The 27,483-nt window shown below is 42.6% G+C and overlaps 2 protein-coding genes across 2 annotated transcripts; one reads left to right on the plus strand and one right to left on the minus strand.

The window, feature by feature from the left end:
- Positions 1 to 1,181: 1,181 nt before the first annotated feature.
- rhbg (Rh family B glycoprotein) lies at positions 1,182 to 10,469 on the minus strand. Its single transcript, XM_018739671.2, has 10 exons — positions 10,187 to 10,469; positions 6,271 to 6,457; positions 5,640 to 5,790; positions 5,340 to 5,487; positions 4,562 to 4,728; positions 3,897 to 4,034; positions 3,373 to 3,506; positions 2,977 to 3,098; positions 2,745 to 2,818; positions 1,182 to 2,287 (listed from the first exon to the last, which is right to left on the minus strand). The coding sequence occupies exons 1-10, from the start codon at positions 10,374 to 10,376 to the stop codon at positions 2,210 to 2,212; spliced, it is 1,389 nt and encodes a 462-aa protein (XP_018595187.2). The 5' UTR covers positions 10,377 to 10,469; the 3' UTR covers positions 1,182 to 2,209.
- A 12,190-nt stretch (positions 10,470 to 22,659) lies between these two features.
- Positions 22,660 to 27,057, plus strand: hapln2 (hyaluronan and proteoglycan link protein 2). Its single transcript, XM_018739701.1, has 6 exons — positions 22,660 to 22,889; positions 23,360 to 23,592; positions 24,063 to 24,422; positions 24,811 to 24,927; positions 25,269 to 25,454; positions 26,303 to 27,057. The coding sequence occupies exons 2-6, from the start codon at positions 23,514 to 23,516 to the stop codon at positions 26,578 to 26,580; spliced, it is 1,020 nt and encodes a 339-aa protein (XP_018595217.1). The 5' UTR covers positions 22,660 to 22,889; positions 23,360 to 23,513; the 3' UTR covers positions 26,581 to 27,057.
- Positions 27,058 to 27,483: the final 426 nt, after the last annotated feature.

Consider the following 27,483-nt stretch of genomic DNA (forward strand, 5'->3'; position numbering starts at 1 on the left):
GGAACTACTCCATATAGGCCATAGTAAAATTTTGTTCAATGTGTCAGTGGCGTTTTACTTGAACACCTTAATCCTTCTGTTAACAGCTGTCACTTCATGAAATGAATGGCCCTACTGTGTGGGCCTTGAAGGAATAGCAAAAGCAGTTGTAAGCAGCAACTTAGAGCAAATCAGCTTACATTTACTTAGCAGACATGTTTCTCCAAAGTAACTTCCAGTGAATTCTATGTAGTGTTACCAGCCCACATACCTTATTCACCAAGGTGACCTACAATACTAGATACACTACTTACACTGGGTGACTCAGCCATACATCACTAGAACACACTCTCTCTGTCACTCACACACTAGGGGTGAACCTAAACAGTACATCTTCAGACTGTGGGAGGAAACCCATGCAAACACAGAGAGAACATGCAAACTCCACACAGACTGAGCAGCAATTGAACCCACATCCTCTCGCACCACTCAGGTGCTGCGAAACAGCAGCGCTACTCACTGCGCCACCTGCTTTCACTCAGTCATTTGTCCAGCTGCTACTTGTAGTTCCTGGGAAAAGGCAGCTGCACCAGTTTACTCCAGGGCCCCATCAAAAATAGAAGTGGGTGAAAAACACCAGTGGAACCCTTCCAAGATCACACAGAAAAACAATGGACTGACGTTCAGTCCAAGCCCAACAACATGGAACCGGAACAACCCCCCGACTCCCTTTTCTAGCTTGTACCCAGAAAGCGAAACTGTGAATTAAACCACCTGGATTTTGGTATCATTCATTATTCATGAGAGGATCATGGGACATTTTGTATTAATGTGGAAAGAATGCAAAATCTTATGTTCTTGTACCAAAATGTCAGGTCCACTATCACAGTGTGATACCACAGCCCTTCCCACTTAAACGTGGAAGGCATCATCATTTATATTAATAAAACCCAACCCATTTTAGTGCATTTGCCCAGTCATTTAAGATGATACATAACCTCAGAATATTTCACTTTCAAAACATGCCCTTGATTTCATTCTCAGCCAAAGTTTAGTTGTGCAATGTGATCAATACTGAAGCAACTTCTGTCTCAAATCCATAATGAGTTTATTGTGTGTAATTTCAGACAATGAAAAAATATATTTTCAATCATCCGTATTTAAAAAACAAAGATTACAAAACCTGAAAAAATAAATGCCCAATGTATAAAACATAATTTTAGAATAGAAGCCAATAAAGGCCTTACCGAACAGTATTAACAAAACATATACATGAAATATTTCCTTTGAGTATTAAACTTTCCTTTCATGCTCATTGTCAATGTCCCTTTCAGGGAAATGTAATTTTTGCAACAAACATTTCAAGCATCCCCAAATATTCCCCTTTATTTCCCTAACATACTGACTCATCTAAATAGGAAGGAACAAATCTTTGGCTGTGAAAAATCAAAATATAATGACCAGGTCAACTTTGTTCATCAGCTACTGCCTTCTGAAGAACTGGAGGAAAGAAATGGTTGTGCTGCTGCGCACTGTGGTATAAGTGAAGGTAGAATGAAACCCAGAGAAAGAGCGCGCCGCCGCGCTGCCTTAATGCCCTCATTGCAGCGACTGCTAATATGCGCTCTCTGCGTACCGAGGCGCGACTAACAAAGTTCCGGAGCGACACCTACTGGTCACACTTGGTACTAACAACATTGCCTGTCCGCGACAGGTCTTATTTTTTACAAACAAATCTGTGAGGGCTTCATGGCGTGAATTACCTGCATCATCATTTTTACTCTTCTGCAATCTTGTGGGAAAAGTCTTGTACTATAGTGGACAGCCAAACCACTGCACGTGCAGCTGTACAGTATGTCCTGCACCGTAGAAATGGCACAATATGTAATACTTCACTCAGGTATAATGTGAACATTAAAAAAAAAAAACAATCCTAATCACAAAAGAAATTTGAGATAATGTACAGCATGATATATGCATTGGGTATCATCATATAATGCAAAATGTGTAGTTTTTTTCTTTTTTTTCTTTTTTACAAAAGACATAAGAGGAGAAGGAATGCAGTTTGTCTCTCTAGAATGAAAATTGCAGTAACAAACTTTTCCAGATCCTTGATGGACTGAGACCAGCGGGAAGATGCTGAACTCCTCTTGGGAGGACAGACTGGATGGGCCCGGTTCCTGCCCGACACAGCGATGACTGTGCTCCGTTACCACGGAAGCCACACCGCTCAGCCGTTGAGCGGTTTCTCCACTTCCTCCGTTCTTACAGCAGCCAACTCCTGGTGGGAGTCCTCCTCTCCTGGGACCTGGTGGATGGAGACAAACACAGAGGAAACAAAGTCTTCAGCCTCATTGACTTTAGACCGAGCTGAGCAGCTGCAGTTCTCTGCTCATCAAGTCATAAACAGATCTGCCCCTTGCGTCTATACAGCGTCCCGAATCATCTGCAGCCGGTCAGGTTGCACAGGTCAATTTCTCATTTTCTGTCATTTGAACAGATTATAACGAAAAGAAAAGGAAAGCACTGAAATGCTCACTAAGTACTTATTACTTAACAGCATATTGCCACTGGTGTTTCCGCTCAACACAGATGATAAGCTAACATAACAGTGTTAAAAGATATAAGGAAGTAAGAAGTTTATTAGTTCATCAGTGATTCTTGTCAGATGCCCTTCACTAGAAATTATTTCTTTCTGGCTGAGACACACTCATAATTCAAACATTAGATGCCAGTGTTAGACAGAAGCTGTGACAAAGACACACCTCCCAGTAGATGTTGTCCTCAAAGCACATGGTATCAGGGGGCGTGGCATAGATGGGCACTTTCAGCAGGAGCCCTGAATGGCATGAGCAGGGCATATTCTATCAGCTTCTTGCCAAACATCTACACAGACAGTCATTTTAGTCATCTCAGTCAAATGGAATGGTTAGGGCTAAGTGTGACAGCGAATGCAGCGACTGTGCGATGCCTTCGGAGGACTCTGGGATCATATACCTGTGAGAATTCCTCCAATGGAAGCAATGCCCATGGTCACTCCCATGGAGAGTCCCTGCCACATGGCTTGCTTGAAGGGCGTAGTTTTGCCTTCGTATATGTCAGGGAACACGTCCTTCATCCTACCACCAGAACATAGTCAGTAAATTGAAACAGTAATAAAGTGAACAAATTAAAAGTGTTTTTAAAAATTAAATCATGATCTGAGATTCAATGAGAGATATACCATGAACAGGTAGAATACCAGCAGAGCACACAAACTTGAAACCCAGAGTTACCTTCAGTAAGGTGTGCAACCTGAACTAGCTTGTAGCCTAAAAAAATCCAGCTGTGTAACATGGTAAAACTGTAACTCGCTCTGACACAATGAGACCATGATAGAGCCTGTCAACTTACCCCTCCCCATAGACTTCAGCAGATGCCAGCGAGGCTGTGATGGTACCCACAGTGGCTCCCAGGACCCCTGGCATGCCGTGCAGGTTGTGAACCCCGCAGGTGTCCTGAACGTGGAACTTTTCCTCGAGGATGGGCTGAGCAGGAGGGGAAAGTGAACAAAACACTCAGGACCTCTGAGCCTAGGAACCATCTGATGAGTATCCCCACAAGCTGCAACACAGCAGTTCTCCGCTAAAAAACAATTTACTGCAGGATAAGGTAAAATAAGAGCACTAAGACCGTGGTTTGGAGTCCCGCTGTATTTAGAAGTGCCGTAATTATCTATTTGCATTCACTCATTAATAAATGACGACTGAAATAGAAAGGCGCGTAGGGTAATGAAAGAGTTAATGGCAATGTTAAACTCAGCCGGACTGGGGGCTCATCTGGACTTCAGGAATGTGTTTGGGCCCCACGGTGTTGCAGTGAATAACACTGCTAATAATGTTTATCAGCAATACACATTTAAATCTAGACAAACTTACAGTGAGATATTTGAAACCCAACGTGGAGATGATCCCCGCCAAGAAGCCGACAACCATTGAGCCAACGGGTGTCAGCATCATCTCCCCAGCTGTGCCCATCGCAACACCCCCTGCCAGCGCTGCGTTCTGGATGTGAACCTGGAAGGAGCGCCCGTCAGTCATCGCGTTAACATAAACATTAGCCGTGCTCGCCCAACAGTCAAATTAATTATTGGGATTAACCACGACTGGGAAAATGATTTAATAAACACGGAGGGTGTTCGCTCCAAGGCAACCAGTTTCACGTTTGTTACATTCTGCTAAATCTTATTTTAAGCACTTTGGAGCAACTGCACTGGCGAAGGCAATATATTACAATAATAAAGTGGCCTAAATTCAATTTAACTGCTTTGCCTAAACACTGGAAATAGTTCAAGTTACATCAGTGTATTGAATTAGTACAATTATGGGTCTTTGTGATACTACCATATGTATTTGCCACAGATGGAAGCAACATTTAGAAAACATTATTGTTTTATCACAATTATATCAGCATAATAGAATAGTACCTGTATTACATTTTTTAAAATGATGACAGCAAAAGCCATATTACCAAAATAACTATCCAAATGATTCTGAGACACTGCTCATCACACCGATCGTTTCTCTCATCCAGTCCTCCTCACCATATCCAGCTTGCCTTCATGGTTGACCACAGCGGAGATGGCAAACGTGGCCAGTGTGCAGGCGGCCAGGGAGTAGTAGGTGTTCATTGCCGTCCTGTGCTGGTCGTCCCCTTCTGCAGTGATGGCAGAATTGAAGCTTGGCCAGAACATCCAGAGGTAGATGGTGCCTATGCAAAGACAGCAAAGCCACATTAGAAAGCATGTTAAATATGATAGTTGTGAGTGTCACGGTGTCACAACGGAAGGAAGCCGTCGGACCCAAGTGCGGAGCGTACGGGTTGAAAAGGGGAATCCAAAAACAGTGGTCACAAGACAATCCAAGGGTCACCGATGTACAAACGTAACCGGAGGGACAATCCGAAAGCCGTAAACCTCGAGACAAGCAGGAGATCGTGGAAACCGTGAGGTCCAGAGAACAAAGGGAAAGGAGACGGGAGAACAGGGTTGAGGACGGGAGGATCAGGAAAGGTGAGGATTCAGGAGTGCGCACTAGAGCGACGATCAAGGCTGAACAAGGTTCCGCGTCTGAGTGTGCTCCGGACCGCCCTTGTATGCGGTCGTCCCCCGATCCGCCGCAGGTGATCCTCGTTGCGCCGAGGAGGGCGTGACAGTGAGCTCAGGACAAGGGTCCATGCTGTAATTCTCCATACCATGATATCTCTGTGGCAGTGCTTTACTATCAATTTCAAGCAGCAAAATGGGTGAAAACCATATGTTGCTTTGAATAACAGTGCACTTACACTACACACTAAAAAGATTCTCAACGGATGTGGCTTACCAATCATGGCGAAGAGGTCAGAGTGGTAGACTGAGCAGTTTTTGTGCTGGCTCTTGTCTAGGTTGGGGCGGTAGAGCACACGGGTCACTCCCAGCCCGAAATATGCTCCGAAGATGTGAATGGTCATAGAGCCACCTGCATCTTTCGCCTGGTGTAGAGAGGGAACCACAGATGGCTTGACTGTTTTGTCACTCGGCAATGTAAGCATCAAACGGCCGAGTGTTAGAGTAAAGCGCACGGTGAAAATGGAACCCGTGACAAATAAGGAGTGCACACCGGATCTCGGGCTTGTTCACTCACATTCAGCACTGAGAGGACGAGGAACTCATTGATGGCAAATAAAGTCACTTCAATGACAGCCATTATCAGCAGCTGGACGGGGCTGGTCTTCCCCAGCACAGCCCCAAAGGAAATGAGCACCGCGCCCGTGCAGAAGTCCGCGTTGATCATGCTGCGGGCAGACAAGCCATCCAGACTCGGGTTAAAATGCCCATTTTATCACCCCAGTTCAGCACCCTGTGACAAATGTGCAGATTTCAAGGACCTCCCACACGCACATCACATCATCTGGAACCACCTGTCCTATACAGGGTTGCAGGGAGCCAGAGCCTAACCTGGCAACACAGGATGTAGGGCTGGAGGGGGAGGGGACGCACCCAGGAGGGGACACCAGTCTGTCGCAAGGCACCCCGAGCAGGACTTGAACCCCAGACCCACCAGAGAGGAGGACCAGGTCAAACCCACTGCCCCACTACGCCACCACACCCCCCGAGACCCTCCCTCCATACTTGAACATTTAAAGACTTCACCTCATTGATATATCAGTATGCATGTGCACTTAGGCATCCCTTCTGTTCCCACTTCAGTGTGTCAATCCCATGGAGCTGCGTGTGCAGTCCTGCATGAGTGTTTGTGTGTTTCGGGGTAGTACCTCTCCACACCAATTTCTATCTTGCCGTTATGCATGCCGTGGAAGAAGCCCTGCATGAGGGTGGCCCACTGCAGGGAGAAGGCTGCGATCAGGAAGTTGAAGCCCACGCTGCTGAAACCATAGCGCTGCAGGAAGGTCATGAGGAAGCCGAAGCCGATGAAGATCATCACATGCACATCCTGGAAGCCTGGCAGTCAGAAGAAAGACGAACCTTAATAAAACAGTGAATAACGTATAGTGTTGGGTTGTGTATTAAACCTTTAAAATGACTCAAAATCCTAATAGGGATTTCAAAATGTAACATACCCACTGGAAGTCAAAATACCTAGTTTTTCACTGGGAACTTGCCATATAATATAATTTAATTAATTAATAACAAATTAATATTAAATTAAAAGCCAAACTGAAAAGTAATGCTAAAATTAAAACTTTTAAATTATTTTTTTTCTATCAGGTACAAAGTTAAAAGCATTGCAGATGTTTGAGTAATAAGAACATAAAGGGCCTTCTCCCATTTCTGCAACAGGTCTTTGCCATAGATCAGTATTAGTAAACCTAAGCACTTCTGAAATATACATTGACACAGATGTAAAAATGTAAATATGTAACATGAACAGATGTTAAGTAGTAAATCTAATGTTACACAAACAAGTCAAAGGGGCTTAAAATAAACCCTGAAGGTATCCGGTGCGGTTCTTACAAAACTGGGGTGATGTGTTCTTTTCCGTCACAATATGACATGACGTGCTCTTCTTCTCTACTGGCATAACACCAGTGAAAAGGTGCCACACCATACCCTGCCATAACCTGCCACACCCTCCCATACCTAATTACCTTATCCTTCCTTGACCTACTGTGCCCTGACAGCCTCCATGATTCCGCACCATGCTCTGCCTCGGTTTACCATGCTCCCTCTGAGCAACTGGGCTAAGATCAGCCCTCTGTAGGCATGAGATCAGTGTCAAGTGAATTACTCAACACTGCTCCCCTAAACAACAAAGCAAAGAAAACCTGGTTATTGCACCACTTCCAGCTGAAGTTCTCATGGGACAGTGGCTGTGGTACCAGAGCAGTTTGCGCACAGAGCTCCGTTGTGTGTGGCTGCTGTTCTTTCACTATTTGCCAATGCTGGAAGACAAAGAGATCTTCCCTCATTTTCACTCCAATAATTTGCAGTTCACCAATTAGGCTCATTCACGGCCCCTGTGCCCTGTTGATGAACAATTTTCCTCTGTGCTGTTGCCTGGTGACTGGATTGGCACAGAAGGGACTGATGGTAGCAGACAACCCTACTGCTTGATTGGTCCACATAGAGTCACTCAGTCTTCCAACGCGGCTCGCTGAATAACAAGCACATTCCAAATATGGACAGTTTTCAAACACAACATGACAAATACATATCACATGTATGGATACTTGGTTACTCTTGTACCTGCAGTGCATAATAGCGTACTACAGTAATACCTCGCCCTACATCGTTAATTGGTTCCAAAGGGTGCAACTTAAGTCGAAAAACGACAGAAAATGAAATAACCCCTAAAAAACCGATTTAGACCCCCTATAAACCCCTAAAAAGCATTCCCCTTAACTGTATACACTTCAATTAATACTAAAGAAAAGAAAAAACAAAAAAAAAAATTCCAAAAAATGGCAGGTAAATAAGACAATCTTTTTTCTATTCTTAAGCTTTTAATTGATTTTAAAGATTACAATATATTATTTTACACTTTTTTGTTTTTAAGTGATTTTTTTAAGTTTTTAACGATTTTAAATACTTTCGGCTGACCGACATAAAGTTGCCTCAGCCGACTGAAGACAAGTTGTATTTTTCCATATATATCTAACAAAAAACCGACGTAAAGTCGAAATCGACGCAACACGAAACGACGTAGGGCGAGGTATTACTGTATAGTCCTCGCTTTTCACTTTGGTAAATACGCCACGTTTTTGACTTGAGACCTTTATGAACACAATGGAAAGAGTCCATCCCTTTGGACTGGACTAAATTGCCCATGACAATGTGTGCAGTCCTTTGTCAGTGACCCCTGTGACACTCGCTGCTTCATGCTCATCTTCAGCACCAGCATGAAAGCAGGGCAGCCCGCAGCGTGGTAAACTTTTGACAGCCCCGGCCTGGGACGCATCTACTGTTTGCGTTCCTCCCTCTTTCCCAGGCCGCTGCTCGTTAAGGTGGAATTGTGGCACAATGCAATAGGAGTGCTCAGAGTCAGATAAACCATACTGCTGCTACTAGCCCTGGAGCCACCATTGCCAACTGCAGTCTTCAGCTAAATAGCAACTCAAGGGTCTATTACACTCTGGAACTGTGGTACTGCTCAAAAGAACCTTCTTTCAAGAATCTTGCTTTAAGGAAATTTTTAAAAAATTGCATGGTGCAGTTAAGGAGCACAGTAAAGACCACAGCAGAATTTACTTGTTTGCTGTGCTGGAATTATGGAACCGGTTAATTTCACTTAAAAAAAAAATGTGCTTTACAGCTGTAGGTGCAAAACTATTAATGAAAAAAATCTGAGTCACTGAGACACCTTTGTAATTAGTCCATGATACAAAAAATACGACAGGGTATTTAATAATACTAAAGCTTTGCAATTAATATGACACTTGGTAAAGATTTAATTTAATTTATCAAGGCAATAAACTTACACATTATTTTCTCTCAACCCAGTTCATTGCCAGCATTAGCAGCTAATTTCTTTATGGTCTTAGTCCTGCAAACATTACAGGATCTTCACACACTGTTTGTCCTGAGTGGGGTCATAACTAGCTGGAGCCTAGCCTGGCAGCTCAAGGCTGGAGGGGACACACCCAGGGTGGGACACCAGTCTATTGCAGGGCACCCCAAGCAGGACTTGAACCCCAGACCTACTAGAGAGCAGGCCCTGGCCAAACCTGCTGTGCCACCACATCCCCCACATTACAGGACCTTCTTTCATTCTCAAAAAACTTGAAGCAAAGAAGCAAATACTTGCTTCCCACCTTCATCAGTTTCAGCCTCCAGGAAGACCTTCGTCAACTTGGCTCCAACTCCACTTGTAGCACATTCCAATTCAACACAGTTGTACAGAGATGACACTACAACTAAAAGAATCTGGCCTTTTTCTCAAGATAACTGAGAGAGTAGACTTAAGAGTTGCTTCATATCATTTTCAGCTTCCTGGAAGACCTTCATCATCAGATCATCATCACCTCAGCTTCTGCTCAGCCTATGACACACCTCACTTCATACTGCCCTGTAGAGATGTGAACTTCCAAAAATTTGAAAAAAAAAGAAAGAAAAAGACTGCACATTAAACAGACTGACCCAAGCCCTCCATCTATGTCTCGTGAGCCTGTGACTGCCATAACTTGTCACGACATAAGTATGTGTTTGCAGATTTTCGCTCGAGCCCTTATTTCATCATGCTAGATTGAGTTGCAGCTCGGCTGCATTGCACGACTGAAACAACAGTAAACTCAGCAAGCGAGCTAAAAAGGTCAGCAAAAATGTTTCTTAATTTCCTTTTTTGAGGTTATTGCCGTTATTACTAGGTTTAGTATTTAAATAAACACTTTATGTGGTTGTTTGCTCATCTGTCAACTTTTCAACTGATTCATGATAAGATAACCATAAATTTTTATTTAGTGTCAGGTAACACTAACACTTGAAACATATTTTACCCTACAGTTTTTACAGCACCAAAGATTTGATTTTACATAACTGGAAAAGCACTTAGTGTTTCATTAACTTGTTGGATTGACCATGGTTCCAATCTCGTGATTTTTTTCTATGAACAGATAAATCGCAGGCAATGAATAAAGACTAAAAAGCTGGTACAGACAGGAGTTTAGGAGGAGAAGGGCCACGGACCCTCTGCCCTGTGCCATTTCAGACAAGCAGAAATCCTGTGTGACTCACTGGGGTAGCGGAAGTAGAAGTCGTTCTCATAGTTGGATTTGTTGTCATGGCTTTTCTCCTTGTGCCATTTCCTGGCGTCCGTGTCTGTGTCGTATCTCACGAAGACAGCAAACAGGATGATGACGATCACCTCCATGACGATGCAGGTGATGGGTAACTTTAACCTCAAGTTAGTATTATATTCAGCCATGGCTGTCCTTGCTTATCTAGCCCTACGCACAGAACCCAACTGCACTCCAGTACCAGAAGTGACACAGCCTGACAGCTCTAGTTAATGTGTGTGAGCGAGACACGACACTGGATTTTACTCCCTGTGGTGTGTTGCTCCTGAGGTGCACAGTGACACCCCTTCCAGTTCCACCAATCAGTACCAGTAAGTGGCCTTGGCCCATCCTTCTCATACCTTATTTTAAGGTGGTCTATATTGTGCCATCAGTTTTCTTTTATCACTCATATCTGTAGAAGGTGGAACAGTAGCATATGGGTTTTCGCTTTCTTTCAAATTACTGTAAAGCACTTTGGCACACCTTTTTCGTGAAAATCTTTTACATGAAATAAAGTTTTCTTAGACTGATTTCTAGCACGTCAAATTGCCAGTTAAAGATTTGTAAATATACTTTGTCGTCTAGGCTGTGGAATTATACGCTTATCGGTTTTCAGATGCAGACTTTCTTTCGCTTAAAGCGCTGCACATTTTTACATTTCTGTTATGTAAAATTTCCGCGTGAACAGGACATGTTTGCATTTACAGCGGATCAACGTGAATAAAATGCACCCAGAGAGAAAAAGATTGGAGGAGCCACGGAGCTCAACTTGCTTCAGCTGGAGTTGGGCGTATGGATCGGAGCGCTGGTGATTTCAACAGGGTAACACGCGTAAAAAGGGATGTCCTGTCATCACGGAGCCCAAAGCGGAGATGAGAAACAAAGCTGAAAGTGGAAAGAAGATAAGGACTGTTGCACACTGCAATGAATCAGTTAGTAAGCAGGAGTGACTACAAGTTTGTGGAGACGACATATTTGTACTATCAGTAAAGCTGAACTAGCTCTAATTTAAAAGAAATAAAAAGGTTTTACAAAGTATTTTTTTTCATCATAAGCAAAGTTTATACAAGAACCAACCCTGTAAATATCTGAATTGAGGGGGTGGTGCAGTGGGTTGGCCCAGGTCCTGCCCTCCTGTGGGTCGAGGGTTTGAGTCCCACTTGGGGTACCCTCTGCCAGACTGGCATCCCATCCTCGATGTGTCCCCTCCCTCTTCAGCCTTACACCCTGTGTTGCTGGGTTAGGCTCCAGCTGCCCACAACCCTGTACGGAACAAGCAGTTTCAGACTGTGTGTGTGTGTGTGTGTGTGTGTGTGTCAGACCCCAAGTAGGGTCACAGCAAGCTGGAGCCTTACCCAGCAACACAGGGCAGAAGGGACATAACCAGGGCAGGATGCCAGTCCATTGCAAGGCACTCCAAGCAAGGCTTGAACCACCTACCACAGCATGGGCACAGGCTGAACCCACCGCACTACCACACTCACCTAAGCCTCATCCTGGGCTCACCAATAATGGCTCATTTACAGAATTCAACCTTAGACCAAAAACCCAGAATCTGGCTTTAGTCAAAGCTAAGTTATTCACTCACTATCAGCAGACATTCTGGGTGAACTGCAAATTCTGTTTTGTCCTTGTTCAAAATTAAATGTGGAATTAAGCTGTGGTCATAGTCCAACAACATGTGTGGTGTCCGTCATGAGTACCACGACGACGAACCCTTACTACATTACAGACTCTTGTCAGTCACACACATTTCACGAGTGTGGGACAAAAAATAAACTGCAAAGTGAATTCAGCAAATGGATTTTTGGCTATAGATTTGTAATGTTTCATTATGTTGTATTAGGATTCCCGAGGACGAAATGCGAACAAATGTGAGGTAATTCAGTTCAAAGAAACCCCACTGTGAGATTCGGTTCCAGCAAGGTCTCGGATAGCTGCGTCTGTGATCACGGTCAAGGGCTAAGGAGAAAGGACGAGAAGGTTCCCGCATATCCCCTTCAGGTGTGATTAGACAGCAGTCTTCATTCATCGTCATCTTTTTATCCGTTGGTACCGATTGTCTCTTTGTATTCCGAAAGCAGTTGTTATGGTCTGGAATCTCACTTGTTCATGCTGTGCACATACACTAACTTGCATGCACTCTGGGTTTTTTCAGAGGTGGGTCTGAATCAATCAATTAATCAATGCACAGAGAAAACATCTTAACACAATACTAACAACAAGGTTCACAATCACACCCCAAAAAAATAAAAAACAAATACAAAAAATAACAGTTAAAAAATAACAAAAACATTGACTGAAACCACTTGTCCTGAGCAGGGTTGAGTCAAACCAGAGCCTAACCCGGCAACACGGGGTGTAAGGCTGGAGAGGGAGGGGACGCACCCAGGACGGGACGCCAGTCCATCACAAGGCACCCCAAGCGGGACTCGAACCCCAGCCCCACCCGAGAGCACGGACAGGCCAAACCCGCTTTGCCACCATAACTAAAACAGACAATTACAAATTAAAGTTAGACACCCTAGATGATTTAATTAAAAATTTAAACAGGTGCAATGCCTCCAAGGTCACAAAGAGCTTCCCAGCATCTCTGTGTTGAGGTACACTGTGAATTACGAACTGACCAAGTGTCAGAAAACCTGTGCACTAAAGAAGATCTGCAGACAAAACAGCTGGAATGCCCCCCACAAGTAACATGTTCGGTCATGCTGCTACTTCATGTCCAGTGTACTGCACTTTCCCAGTGCCTCCCCCCCGCAGCTGTCGAAGGTTGTTTAAGCTCAACAAAACAGTTGAATCTTCAGCAACTGAACTGATGACAGCACCGATACCGTAGTCATTTTATTTCGAATATGACAGAAGAAAGAATCTTAGGTAGCTTCAGGACCTTTCCTCTCTTAACTGTTAGCATGAAAATGAGTTTTGTCAGGCCATGAGCATACCGATTTTTGGTAAAATGCTGAAATATTATCGACAGCCTGAAAAACACACTCAAAAGTGTGTCAGGAATCATAAAATAACCTTCCACCTTGAATCCTCTAAAAGTAAGACAATAATGAGGCTGTTCGTTTCACTTACGACAACCTGTTGTTCAGCTCATTTTACATCCTTTGCAGCGCCCATGTATACCTATACAAAGTAAACACCGCTTGGTACTTGTGTAACAGGTTTATTTAAATTTGAGATAGTGAAGGCACAAGGGATGGCGCCTCTCAGGTCTGATACCCAAATCTTTGGCACAGCAGGCTAAACATCTTTTTGCATAACTAGTATGCATCGGGGTCAAGACACAACGAAAGACAAAAGCATCTTGAAACGTGTTATAAATTTGGCCCACACTGTGACAAGTAGGAACTTTCTAGAAGGATGTAGCAAGTGGTGAGCTTGAACAACCCTAAACAATAAATGTGTGCTTTCCACCTGTTGTGAGTGCTTGCGACGGATGGTTTGGTATCTCAGATGTACAATGATTAATTCAAATGTTTAATGGATGATGCAATGTATCTGCATAATGAATGATGTATGACTCAACAGTTTGTGCACACGTGGAAAATACCAGAAGTCTCCATCAGTTCTCTAAAGCCCTGTGACACAAATAGTGGTTGTCCCTGCACGCAGATGTGTTAGGTGACAAATAAAACATCATCTCTGGTTCCATCTGTCACGGATGACTCAGATTGATTCAGGAGTCCAGTCAAGAAGTGGCGACACCGCATATCACGTGTTTTTCTATTTACCAAACTGGGCTGGTTTCTCCATGCTTGTGCTGGTTCACACACAATACAATAAGAACTGGTTGCTAAATTACTTTTATGCATGACTCTGAAAACATCAACGTTTAATGTTATCTTTTCTTTAATTTATTACCAATGGTTGCTTATCCAGTGCACTGATTATTTGCCTCATGAATTTTCATATAGGCATCCCTCAATTATTGAACTCACACACACACACACACACACACACACACACACGGTCTGAAACCGCTTGTCCCGAGAGGGGTCACGGCGAACTGGAGCCTAACCCGGCAACACAGGTCGTAAGGCTGGAGGGGGCGGAGACACACCCGGGATGGGACGCCAGTCCGTCGTAAGGCACCCCAAGCAGGACTCGAACCCCAGACCCACCAGAGAGCGGGACCCTGTGCTGGTTCACCTCCATTTAAATATCACACGACAAATAATTTCTCAGTCTATCTTAAAGTTTCGTCTGAGTGCACAATTTAGATTGAAATCTCTCAATTAACTGCTTTACTGAAATGATGGTTTTAGCATGAATATAATTAAAAGACTTGAAAATGTAACTATGACAGCGCTCGGTATAAGTTAAGGAAACACTCTTAGTGGCGTCATGTGATATCTGAAGGAACATACGGAATGTACATACATGGTAAAACCAAATGTAACATGCAATATTGCGGTTCATGAAAACAGAGTTTAAGAAAGAGAACAGAGTGTGTTTCTTGGGAAAATAAAAGTTTGGTGTGCAGCCACTTTAGATAACGCCTGCAACATTTTGAGCAGCAAGTCACGACATTCCGACAGCACAAAAATGTAAGCAAACTTTTGCAGTGGAGTATATCCTTGTCACTCTATCTGTACACTGCCTCCAGGACTTTAACGATAAGACAATCTGGCAATCATCTGGTGATGCTGGGAGATGCTGGGGGTTGTGAGCCAACCGAGGAGGTTAACCCGAGGACACACCTCAGAACCAAACCATCAGACGACGATTCAAAACCTGATTCTCCATGACACGTGCGGGTCGGAGCTTGTCTTCTAACATAAAATCGCAGCCCTCGACCTATACCTTCTACGAATAAGAAATAAGAAGCCTGGTTGGATGGCTGGGGTGACACTGTGTGATTCTGAAAGACCAAGACACTCAGTGATCCCAGGCTACATCGCTTATGATGTGTCCTGATCTATCGCAAGATGTGCAACGTATAAATATTTGGTTCCAGCTTACACATTTACCACATTGTCCTCAGTACTCAAAATTGTTCTGAGAATATTGCACCCACAGGGAAAAAAGATAAAAAAGTAGAGCTGGAGCTATTGGCCTGAAACAGGGCAGTTAGTAGTGTAATGGTTAGCATTGCTCTTATCAGATACAAAAGTTACAGGTTCAAGCCCCACCTACTTCTGTAGTACCCTTGAGCAAGGTATGTACCTTAAATAGTTCTTGCAAGAATTACCTTGCTACATGAATGGGTAAGTAATGGTAATTAACTTAAGACTGTGTAGCATGTGGGGTCTGATGACAAATTTAAAGATTTGTAAAGATGCAGGCCTGACAGTATCCCTATGGACATCTCAGCTGGTATCACAAAGGCTCAGTGCTGAGTGGCCTGTAAACGTTGCTTGACATGTCAGGTATGAGTGGCCCGTAAGTGCTGAGGAAAGTTCACATTCCTGTGCGAGATGTCTATCTGTAATGTGACTGTCACATTTCCTCTCTGCACCCGAAGAATATGTGTGTACGATGACTGGATATGCATTTAAAAATGATCTCCTAAATCAGTTCCACTCCTCACAGCGAAAATATGGAGATGGATCCATGGCATCATTCACCACAGATGCCTGTGTGTTGAGAAGGATGCTTGAAAATACAATGCTTCATATTTCCAAATTATGGGGAAATGTTATCATGTTTGTGTAAAGTATTTTCAACATGCCATAAATTCAATACTTATCCTTAATAAATTTCTTTGCTGTAGATTTAGCATGCAAAACCTGCTTCTGTGTTCAAAAAATTCCGTTTTTTTACTGCTAATTATATTATTAAGGTGTCTTTAATGTTACATAATACAGTTACATAATAACTCTGCAATGGACTGGTATCCCATACATGGCGTACCCCCCTAAGCACAGAACAATAATAAGAAATACAGAACAATGAGAAATTATTAGGTATATATTAGACATTGTTAGATACGCTGTATATTATGAACACTTTCAGTGTTTTCAGTGTGCTGCCACAGCAAACCAGACATTAATTTCACATATGCTGTATGAATGTGGGTAAACATAGATCAATACAAAAATAACTTACAACTCACAAAAAGTTTAAGAAATGCAGATGAAATACAATATTATAACAGCCATCGATGATCTAAAAATAGTGTAAAAATTTCAAATACTTTTGGATATCCATAATATGATGTTTTTCTTCAACTAACCCCGGGAATATGTGCTTTGGCTAAATACACTAAAAATACACAAATATTTATTAAGGAATCTACGTAGATCCCTGCATAAATCAATGAAAGGAATCACAGTTAAGGCTTGAAAATACTTTCCACAAAACTCCACATCGTCAAAGCTCTCTAAAACAGGAGCTGTTCCTGGCGTGGTGATAACAGGCTGCAAGCGTGCTGACGATTCACTTGACAGTCATTCCACACAATGATCTAGAAAATAGAGGAGCCTATGGAAGATGAGTGCTGTATGAAGATTTCATTTTACTGTTACGCACAATAAAATACCCCACGCGAAACGTGAATTCCACTTCTCGATGTTAAATTGGTCATCTCAAAAAGACAGTGAGAAGCAGACGTTCGGAGAAAAACAGATGTTATTCAAGTACAGTTTGTTCTCATTATCTGTGAATTATATTTTGACAGATAAGTATTAAGGACAAGTGTCAAGGCTGTGGGCCAAGTAAAGTTCATGTCCATCTCTTTGCTCTCCAGTTCTGTTTACAGGCTGAGATTTTGAATGATCTTCATCAAGGAAGGAATTTTCTTTACAAGCCAAGATGTCAGAAATGTGTTGGTCCAGTTTATAAAAGCTTTATTATGATTCTTTGTCGCTTTGTATCAACATTGTCGTGCATACAATACTGCAGATGACTGAAGCAGTAAAGCGTTCCTGGTATGGTATCACGCATCACTTCACTTATCTGTCTAATTGGTATGTTTCGACTTGATGCACAAATACATGTCATACACCATGTCTAGCATTTCAGCCCCCTAATGTATGTTTTAACACTATTGCTGTTCTCAATTTTTCCAGCTTTTCATACTGGGTTTAAACATGAATGTTAAACAATTAAACTAATTCTACCTCAATCATGTCTGACTTGTGCCTTTATCCCCTTCACCCAGTATAATTATCACTTCTCAGCAGATTCATTTTGTTTCTCAGCAGAGAACTTTCTACAGACACGATATGGAGAACATCAGTTCAGTGTTAACAAGCTGCCTTTTTGAAAAGCCCTTAAGGGTGCCTTTGGCATTTTCAAAATGCATCGGAATGACTTTGCTCCAGGGGCAGAAGGAGGAATCCATTGCTAGAACTTTGCCACTACTGTAAAAACATAGATACCCTTATACCTGAACCATTCTACAGTATGCAATAAATAATCTCAGAAGCACTGAGTGCAAGGGTGAACCGCATGCCTTTGGACTGTGAGAGGAAACCAGAGCCCCCAAACTCCACACAGACAAGGGAGAACATGCAAACTCCACACAGACTGAGCCAGCACTATCCACTGCACCACCATGTCACCCTGAGTATGAACACACTAGTTGCAAAAAATACTTAATTTTATGTAATAGTAAATACATTGCTTGTCAAAAAATTGTCTTAGTTAAAATATTAAAACGGGAAAAGTAGAACTTGGAAGAATCTGAATTTGTGAGTTGGTCCTTTGCATTTAATGAAGGTATTTCATAAAAGATGGCATAATAGGCAAATACAGCAGATTGTGTTTCTCCGTCCTACAAATTCAGTAATAATTTATTTCAGCATAAAGCAATTTTGTAACTGTGTCTGTTGATTAAACGTTTCACACCTACTCAAAAAGTCAGTTATTTCCATTCTTTGATTGGATTCTTTGTGCGCTGATTTAAATGTTCGTCCCCATCTTGAAATTTTTCTTGGATTCCCTACTGGGATACAACTGTCATCAAAGTGGAACTGTTGTGACTAATATTGCTCCCAACAATTTGCAGAGGATTATCTGTTAACTTAATTTAATATGCATATCCACTAGATGGCCATGTTACATTACTCAGCACATCACTGAGTAAACAACAGAACTTCACACGAGAAGCCAGACAAAGCAAAACTGATGATAGTATAGCGACGGTGTCTTATATTTACATTTGGTCATTTTAATAATAATTTTATAACGTCACTTGTCAGCCTCAAATTCATTGGACTTATCTCCTTGTTAAAACATTCTTGAGTAGGAGGTCGCTGAAGGGGTGGCATAGCGGCACAGTGAGTAGTGCTGCTGTCTCAGAGCGCCAAGGTGGTGCGAGAGGAGGTGGGTTCGATCCCTGCTCAGTCTGTGTGGAGTTTGCATGTTCTCCCTGTGTTTACGTGGGTTTCCTCCTACAGTCCAACAAGATGATGTTCAGGTTCCCTGTAGTGTGTGAGTGACAGAGAGAGAGTGTGTTCCCCTGATGAGTAGATAAATAAATATGTAAATGAAGTACCCCATCATGCTTTACCTTAACAAGTAGTTCTCCAAAATCCCAGTTTTCACATGATGTTGATGGTTCTGTCTTACAAAACATTTTTCAAATGTCAGTGCAATGTTGTTTTGCATTAATTCTCTGTTTTGTGCTATCCAGATTCTACATTCCTTCGGCTTATATTGACTTTCATTATTTCTTTGTCCACCGTCTGAGTGTCCCGCCGTTCGATCTACAGTAATGCTTTCAGTAAGTGTATCCGCTTCCTGTTCTTCACCAAACATCCTGAACACTCTTTCATTTTGCAGAAACCTAAAGATCAAAATAATTTCAATTTCAGAGTGTAAAACTGCTTGTATTTAACACAAAAAATATATATATATTTACAGGGAATTATGAATGCTCTCGTCACTTTTCATTTTGCAGTTGTAGCTGCAAATTCCTAAAGTCCAGCATTTCAGTAACTTACTGTACAGTATAACATCTGTTCCTTGTAGATGTCGTACTCAGTTGATGGTCAAGTCAATTATTCGATGACCATTAAAACATAACTTTCAAATCATTTATCTTGGGGAATGAAGCAGTGGCAAGAGGCCCACCTGGACTGATCATACTTCTCTTCCCGAATCAACGGCCTCCACCTCCTCTTAGGGTAACCCTGAACATGGTACATTATCTTGTTTACAGTGCAGTAGCTTGGGTGGTTCTGTCTGATGTTCACAGGATTGCTGAGCTTGGCATTTTCTGCACAAGCATGTCAAAACCAGTCAAGGTAATATTTTCACTAAAATGAACAGGGAGATAATGGTGTTTACAGAGACAGTTAAGTGACCCCTGTCAATGGACTGCTGTGACTGGTTGACCGGTTCATGACTGACGTTGACCCTTGGATGTTATCCTGCTTGGGTTTCTGATTGTGTTAAAGCAGTCTGCCACAGGTGAGGCTGCGCTCTGTGACCACCTTGTCTCATAGTCATCATCTGATTCCATGTGATTGAATTCTGTGCGAAGAACTAGGCTTCCAGAAACGATTTGTACCTGGATCAGGTCCAAAATTTCATGCTGCCCCAATCGAAGGTGCGTAGTGACACCTTTATTAACTGAAATAAGTGACAATTGAATTGACTTCCAGTTGCCAGCTAATGGTCACATACCTTTATTGATAGTTTCCTGTAAATTCATCTCATGCAGTGTCGATCACAGTTTCCGCACTGTATTCTGACATATCCCCCCCTTCGAGGTCCCCAGTGGTCTGTTTGGGGTGTGAGAGTACGGTCCTTAGTGCTAACTAGGTCCAGTGAGTCACCTATACACCATTTGGATTCAGCAGGACTGTTGCAATTTTAGAGACATTTCAAATGAAAGGCAAGAATCTTTTCACATGTTGATCAAGTTCAATTCCTGCAGTTCCAGGTAATTTTTTTTTCTTTGCAATCAACATCCATAAACCAAATTATCAAACTGTCTCCTAAAAAGGTTGAAAAAAGTTTGAAAGGCACTTGAAAATGCAGTGAGGTAACAATATATTTTTATTTCAGTATCTCAATTAATCCTAGGTGATAGATATTTTCTGTTTTGGCATTTTTGCCATAAAAATATCAGTTCACTCCCCTCATAACAACAATATTTTCCTTCATATGAGGAAAGGGTGCAATTGGGGGGGGCTGAACAAATGCAACCAAAGATATTTCTTATACTGTAATACTTGAAATACTCCTGAAGGCTTAAGTTGCCCAAGCCAACTCCTGGAAAGCTGTGCTGAGCGCAGTCCTAACCTGCATGTGTGTATCTTCAAGATAAATGCAAATGAATTAGTAATTGGCATTGAAGTTCACAAGCCCTCGTTAGTTAATAATAAGAAAAGAACTGTTCAAATTTATCCATTTACCTGGCCCTTTTCTCCAAGGTTATTTATCATCCTAAGTTACCTTCCATTATTTTCATGTTTATACAGCTGGGTAATGTTTATTGGAGCACTTTAGGGTAGGTATCTTGCTCAAGGACACTACAGCTGGAGGTGGGATTCAAATCGGCAACGTTTTGGGTCCAAAGGCAGCAGCTCCAAACGCAATGCTACCCATTGCAATGAAATCTCGTGAATAAAAAAGCTCTCAAAGACAAGGGTTGGGACCCCATTTTTGATGAATTTAAGAAGTCATTTAATAACCAATAATAAAAATACATTTGAAATGTGTTGCTTATTATTTGAGTGGATTTTGACTTCTGGTAAAATATGAGAACTTAGTGTAATTATATTTTGTCTGCAGGGATAGCGATACAGAAACAGCGAGCATGAGAGAGAAGGAGTAGTTGTCACCTACACTTGCCCTCATGAATACTAATTGGTGTCCAAGGGAGGCTAGAATGAGTCCATTGATAGGGGTGGACAATGGTGAAATGGTGAAGGCGCATAGGGGAGGCTGTGGAATCTCATTATGTTATTTTTTTGTCTAACGTTTTTTCAGTTTCCATGTTTTGATTGCATGTTGTTTTGTTTGGGGGAAAAGAGATCACAGCTTTTACAATACATCAATTGTGTCTAGGACACTTGGCAGGAGGAAACCATCATGTATATTGCTTCCTCTTTCAGCAAACACAGTGCAGGGAGAGGCCTTCTGTAACATAGAATAGTGGAGAACTGCTGAGTGTCTACAACTCCAAGAAATGATTTCTCCATAGTGTTCCTTGATCACTCAGTCAGGTGTTCATCAATAACCAGTATCACTGAGAGTTCCTGAAGAAGTTACAGTTTTTTAATGTCCACAAGTAATTGTGAAACTTGATTTATCTAATGACATACAATTAATATACCAATGTGACAGCAGATTTTTTTAGCAAAAAAAAAAATCTCAGCTGATGTTTTGGAGGTTATTTATAACACTCGCATCTAAAACTGTTCAGCTGTTCTTAATTTTTGATGCAGCCAAGCTATTATGGGATACTATAACTGTGCACAATTCCTTTGTTACGAGAATTTTATAGCCTACTTTTCCCTCAACAGAAGAGAGTCTAATGAACTTGGCATAACACACTAATCAGTGCATCCCACAGAACAAAACTACTCCAGTCTGTTATAAACAGCTCTCAAGAAGACCTCTCTTGTTTGCAAAAATACTGTATTCTACAACCAGCTTTCATCTCAGCTAATGAAAAGAATAGCAATCAGAAGAATTTCTTCTAAAATCAGGCTTATTATGTCAAATCCCCCAGAATGAGTCATTAAAAATAAAAAATATGTAATACTCCAGCTAATAAAATTTTGCAAAAAGGTTCAAATCACCACCAGCCAAATGCATTTCTAAGAACGTACATAAGACACAATTTGGGTACAATACTGTGATTTCAGTAAAATCAACATTTTTAAGACAAATTTATTCAGTACATCTGGAGAGACATGTTAAGTGTGTTCTTGAAAGTACAAGGTGAATGAATTAGTCCACGATGAAATTTTAAATGCACATTTTGTTGCTGTAGTAGAGTTTAACTGGAACGAACTGTTCAGAAGAGGTCTATCAAACAAAATCCACCAAAATCGATATTATTGATAAGTGGTCAAAACTACCGTTTGCTAAATTAAACATTTGGCCTGGGAACAGTATAAATGGGCAACTTTAGTGTTAAGTCCCAAAAACAAACTTTAACTTAATTTCAGAGTGAATCGGATGGTGTATGCAAACAAAGACTCTGCAGATCATTATAAGAAAGACATCCTCAGCTGCCTGGAACACTGAGATTAAGTCCAAAGAAATAACACACCCCTCACTTTGAAACAACTTTTTATATCTCTACTCTTCCCCCCTTATTCTGAAACTATTATTATAATTATAATAATTATTACCCCCTTTCCATCACTCCTGCAGAGTCCTTTAGTGGACAGAATCGGCTGAGTGAACAATAGGGGTCTGTGATTTTCTAATTAACATCTGGGGCATTGGGAAGAAAAAGGTTGTGTATGCTGCCCTCTGGGTCTGTGAAATGCGAATATTGACCAGTAGCTGCAGGGGAGCAGCAGGAGATCAGTTGAGAAGGAAGAAAAGATACACAGTGAAAGAGGGGAGAGAGAGGAGGACACTGCACTGACACAAAGCCACTGCCCTTTGCAGCTGGAGGAACTGCCCTTCAAACTTGAGCACGAAACCCTTTGCCTGGAGGAGAGCATGTTTGGGTGATCAGTCTCCGCTCTCAATAAAGGAGAAAAGGTCAAAGCTGCGTTGGCCCTATCGACTGGCAGGTTGGACCATTTCTTTTACTTCTGCAAAACTGGGTATAATCTGGGGCTAGTCTCTTAAAAGGAACAGTATATTCATTGTGTCAGAAGAATATTGCTTCCTTATTCCTTAATCTTCCGTATTGCTTAATAAGAGATCGATGGCAAATGTAAAGATCAATCAAAATGTTTTTTCATAACTGTTTTAAATTCCTTCATCCATGCTGAAGGGATTAATATTATGTGAGCATACATCTCCTGAACATTTGTTTACTACAGATGGAGACAGTACTAGTGATCCTCACTATCGCAAGTCCATGATGATGGCAGTTCTGTGTTAACACAGCTGCTCTGACAGCTGTAACTCCAACACGCAAAACACAGAGTAAACCAATGTTTTCAATTTTGAGCCCAGACTCGTCCTTGCCATCAGAATCTGTAAAATCTTTATCAGAAAAGCAAATGGCTTAAGGGTGAATTATTCCACTCTCTAGCAAACTGTGAGAAGAGCACAAGAGGGTGTCGTGAAGATACGGCTCACGAGATTCACCAGCTTGTAGAAGTCAGCTCAACCCTGCTTCTACTCTCTCTAGAGAGGTCACCGCGCCGCCGCTGTCGAGTTCCTGTGGCCCATCTGATCCGTCCGCCATGCAGTCCGCAGCAGCTGTGGTGCTGCTCCTCACCTGTCTCACCTGGACAGCAGCTATTCTACACCACGGTGGACAAAGTGCGTTCTTCTGCCTTCTGACATAATATTTAAAGCACCAATTTATATAGCTCACCCTTCATAAATGAGACAAATGTTAGATACTTAACTTTATAAATAACGTACCCTATACAGCAGGTTATTCTCACTATCGATTCAGGGTGAGTAAGGGCAATCTCACACACACACACCACTGGATTCGAACCCACAGCTGAGGCACCAGCGGCAGCGCTGCTCACTCTGTGCCGCAAATTTTAATACATAGAAGTGTTAACATTAATTAATTAATTAAAATTTAGACACTGCCCTTTCGAAAAAGTGTATAGATCATGGGTGACAAACTTTGCCTTAGAAAGAAAGCACTCTTCAACTGATCTCCTCTCTTTCTGCTCCAGAAACTAAGTTATGTTTGCAAAAAAAAAAAAAAAGAGAAAGAGAAAGAGAAAGAAAGACAAAGAATAAAATGTAACCATTTGTGAACTGATCCGCAGCCGTGCAGAAGACGCTCCGCTACCTGCTGGAGCCGCCCGTTTACGCGGAAGTGTCGGCTCGCCGGGGGGCGAACGCCACTCTGCCGTGTCTGCTGCGCTCCAGGCCGCCGCACTACAAAGTGAGGTGGACCAAAGTGGAGCCGCTGCCTCGCGGCCTCCAGAACGTGGTGCTCGTCACCAACGGCCACGCGCACAAGGCGTACGGACCGCTGGCGCGCAGAGCGTCCCTGCGGCGCGCGCACCCGCTGGACGCGTCGCTGCGCCTCGTGAACCTGGAGCTCGAGGACGACGGGCAGTACCGCTGCGAGCTCATCAACGGCCTCGAGGACGAGAGCGTGGTGCTCACCTTGAGGATCGAAGGTAGGAGACGAGCTGCCCTTATATTAAAAAAAATGTATATTATACTTTTTACCTTTCAAGTGTTACATCAGCAGATCATGAACAAACAAATATGTGAGACAAATAGTGTTAATTTGAAGGTTCTTGTGTGAGTGGGCAAAAATTTTAAACACAGTACCCAATGTCAGGTAGTTATTCACACTTTTTATTTATTGGGGGGGCATTAGACTTGCTTGAATATTCTATTGGGGGGCATCCCTGCCTGTCCCCCTTGCTACACCTGTGTGCTACTCTTTTGTAAAAAGAGCGTTGCTTACCAACACCCTCCCTGCCTTGCTGTACACTTCAGCCACATATAGATATGTTTCCTCCTCTGTACGCAAAAAAAAAGTCGCAATTTCTGTTTCAGGCGTCGTGTTTCCCTATCAGAGCAGCAGCGGACGTTATAAATTCACCTACCGGCAGGCCAAGGAGGCTTGCGAGGCCCAGGACGCCACGCTGGCAACTTTCCATCAGCTCTACAGAGGTGACAGAGACAGAGGCAACGCTGTTGTCTACTGGAAATACGGTCTCCGCCGCTTAATCCTGTTGGGTTAATGTTGAAATGTTGTGTGGTTCTCAGGCCTCCCATGTATGGACGTTTGGCATTGCCGTGTCTTGTTATTCCGTTCCATGCCGCTTTTTTTAGCACTTTTGCTTCAGGTGGCTTTGTTACACAAACATGCACCAGATCCTATAGATACCAAGCTTTGAAGACGCTGTAAATCCTTAGCTCTTGCTTATTTACGTTGGATGGCAAGAAGATAGAGTTTAGAGTGACGTTATACGTTTAGAGAGACGGCCATTAATGCAAATTCCTGCTGGTAGCGTGGACGGAGGGGCTGGACTGGTGCAATGCAGGATGGCTGAAGGATGGGACAGTCCACTACCCGATACTGCACTCAAGGGCACCGTGTGGAGGGGACCACCTTTTACCTGGCATTCGCAGCTATGGTCCCAGACACAAGACTGAAGACCACTTTGACACCTTCTGCTTCACCTCCATAACATCAGGTCAGCAACTACATCCACCTGCACGAACGTTTTTAATGCATATTCATGTTCAGCACACAGGGTCACTTTGTGTGTGGATGTTTACTGTCCGTAGCAACAGGATGACCTTTATTGCAGCCAATTTGAATTTTGTGCAGGTTGTAGCAATGTAGCGAGTGGGCTAACTCATGCCTTGGACAGAAGAGTTGTTGTCTAAGAAGCCAAGGAACACGTGTCAAGCTGTGGGACTTGGATGTCCTGCTAACAGTGTCCCTCAGTGTCTTCTTTCAGAGAAGCAGTGGAAATTTGTTGAGTCACCATTAGCATAAAATGTAACTTGTCCTGACACAAACCTCAGTAGTGTGAATTCCCTGTATCAACATCAGTGCTATGGTGAATTCTGCACTGAATGCTGGCAGTGTACAAGTGTAGGTTTTTTAAAAATTGTACCACAGTAAATGTATATGTTTGCAAGGAGGATGTTAATAAAACGTCCTTAAAAGTTTCATGTAAGGTACCCTTTGATAGGCCGTCTCCTATAAAGAATTAATTAGTTCAACTCCTAGAGTACAAAAAGTTTGAAATCCTATGTAAAGTCAATTACATTCAATAATACAAAGTTAGTGCATTGCAAGTGCTGATATAGACGTGTAGATGTAAGGACTGTATATCTACTGGGTTTTTGTAAAACGTGTTTTTGTCTTATGACAGAAATTAGAGTATTGCAAAAGTAGTCAATTACAGCATTGTGTTTAGGTGTTGAGCTGACAGCTGCTTATTTATTTCATGTCTGTTTCCGGTCTCCTATTAGTTCTTTTAAAGAGAAAAGGTGGGCGTTTCTCTCTGTGTTTTCTCTCCCCGCACACCAGGGCACGTGTTTTTTGTGGACGAGCGCCTAAGTTTCACAGAAGCTGACCGAGTTTGCAGGGATAAGGGGGCCGAGCTGGCCCGTGTCGGACAGCTGTACTCAGCCTGGCATTTCCGGCGCCTGGACCGCTGCGATGGTGGCTGGCTGCATGATGGTAGTGTCCGCTTTCCCATCACTGCACCAAGGGAGCACTGTGGGGGCTTGCCCAACCCAGGAGTGCGGAGCTTCGGCTATCCCGACCAGACTGAGCGCCTCTATGGGGCCTACTGCTATGGCTAGCAGAACTGGGGGGAAAAAAAGAATGGCTTCTGTCTCTTGCTTAGGGGATGGAGAACTATGGTGGCGTTCAGACGCGTTATATATGGCAATTATTCACATGGAAATTGGATGCAGCTCAGACTGTTTCGAACTGAATTTGTGAACACTGACTGCTACTGGTCAGGAATGGAAGACCATTAAACTGTGAGCACACAAGTGAAGCTTCGGTATGCCAAGTCTGTACAGGTGTCTCTATGGTCAGATAATGTAAAAACTGCTTTGCTTTGTGGATGACCCTTGATTCCAAATTATGCCATTTTGTGAATCGAAAACGTAACGAAAAAATAACTACAAACGTACTGGTGTAAAGGCCCGTACAAATACTCACTCACTGACTCCCGTTAACTTGTTCTAGTGTGGTTTGCAGCGGTCTGGAGTCTGTCTCAGAAGCGCAGGGTACGAGGCTTAACAGGGTACCCCCTGGATGGGAAGCCAGGTCAGCGCCGGGTAACCACACACCAACAGTCACTCACACGCTCATATACCTGTACAAATAGCATATTAAATACAATGTGGAGCTAAATTCCACTAATAATGCTGTGTGTTCTGTTCTTTACAGGATCAAAACAAGGATTTTTCATGTTCGCAGTATAAGAGCTCAAAGTCTTATAAATAAGGTCTCTTTAACTGTAGAGGAAGGGAGGGAAAATGCGATTCCTTCAGATGTGTTCGTAGCCAAACTTTCTGTCACTTCCGCTACATTTTTGGTGTTTGTGTTATTTGAACATTCGCATACAACATTAATAAATCACCTATACAAGTACCAGTAGAAGAAACATCGACCTCTTTTGTCAGCTTGTCTGTTTTTGTCAGTTGAAAACTTTAAATTAGGTCCTCAGATCAGAGAGCGTGTCCACAGTATCA

This window comes from Scleropages formosus, chromosome 18 (assembly GCF_900964775.1).
Source record: "Scleropages formosus chromosome 18, fSclFor1.1, whole genome shotgun sequence".
In the NCBI taxonomy this organism is placed as follows: Eukaryota; Metazoa; Chordata; class Actinopteri; order Osteoglossiformes; family Osteoglossidae; genus Scleropages; species Scleropages formosus.

What these genes read in the sequence shown, in the direction of transcription:
- hapln2 (XM_018739701.1), top strand. Translation starts at nt 23,514, where the DNA reads ATGCAGTCCGCAGCAGCTGTGGTGCTGCTCCTCACCTGTCTCACCTGG. An exon ending in TCTACACCACGGTGGACAAA is followed by an intron (nt 23,593 to 24,062) that starts GTGCGTTCTTCT and finishes ACTGATCCGCAG; the next exon opens with CCGTGCAGAAGACGCTCCGC. An exon ending in GCTCACCTTGAGGATCGAAG is followed by an intron (nt 24,423 to 24,810) that starts GTAGGAGACGAG and finishes TTTCTGTTTCAG; the next exon opens with GCGTCGTGTTTCCCTATCAG.
- rhbg (XM_018739671.2), bottom strand. Translation starts at nt 10,376, where the DNA reads ATGGCTGAATATAATACTAACTTGAGGTTAAAGTTACCCATCACCTGC. An exon ending in TGGGTTTCAAATATCTCACT is followed by an intron (nt 3,507 to 3,896) that starts GTAAGTTTGTCT and finishes CCTCCTGCTCAG; the next exon opens with CCCATCCTCGAGGAAAAGTT. An exon ending in CATTGGAGGAATTCTCACAG is followed by an intron (nt 2,819 to 2,976) that starts GTATATGATCCC and finishes CATGCCATTCAG; the next exon opens with GGCTCCTGCTGAAAGTGCCC.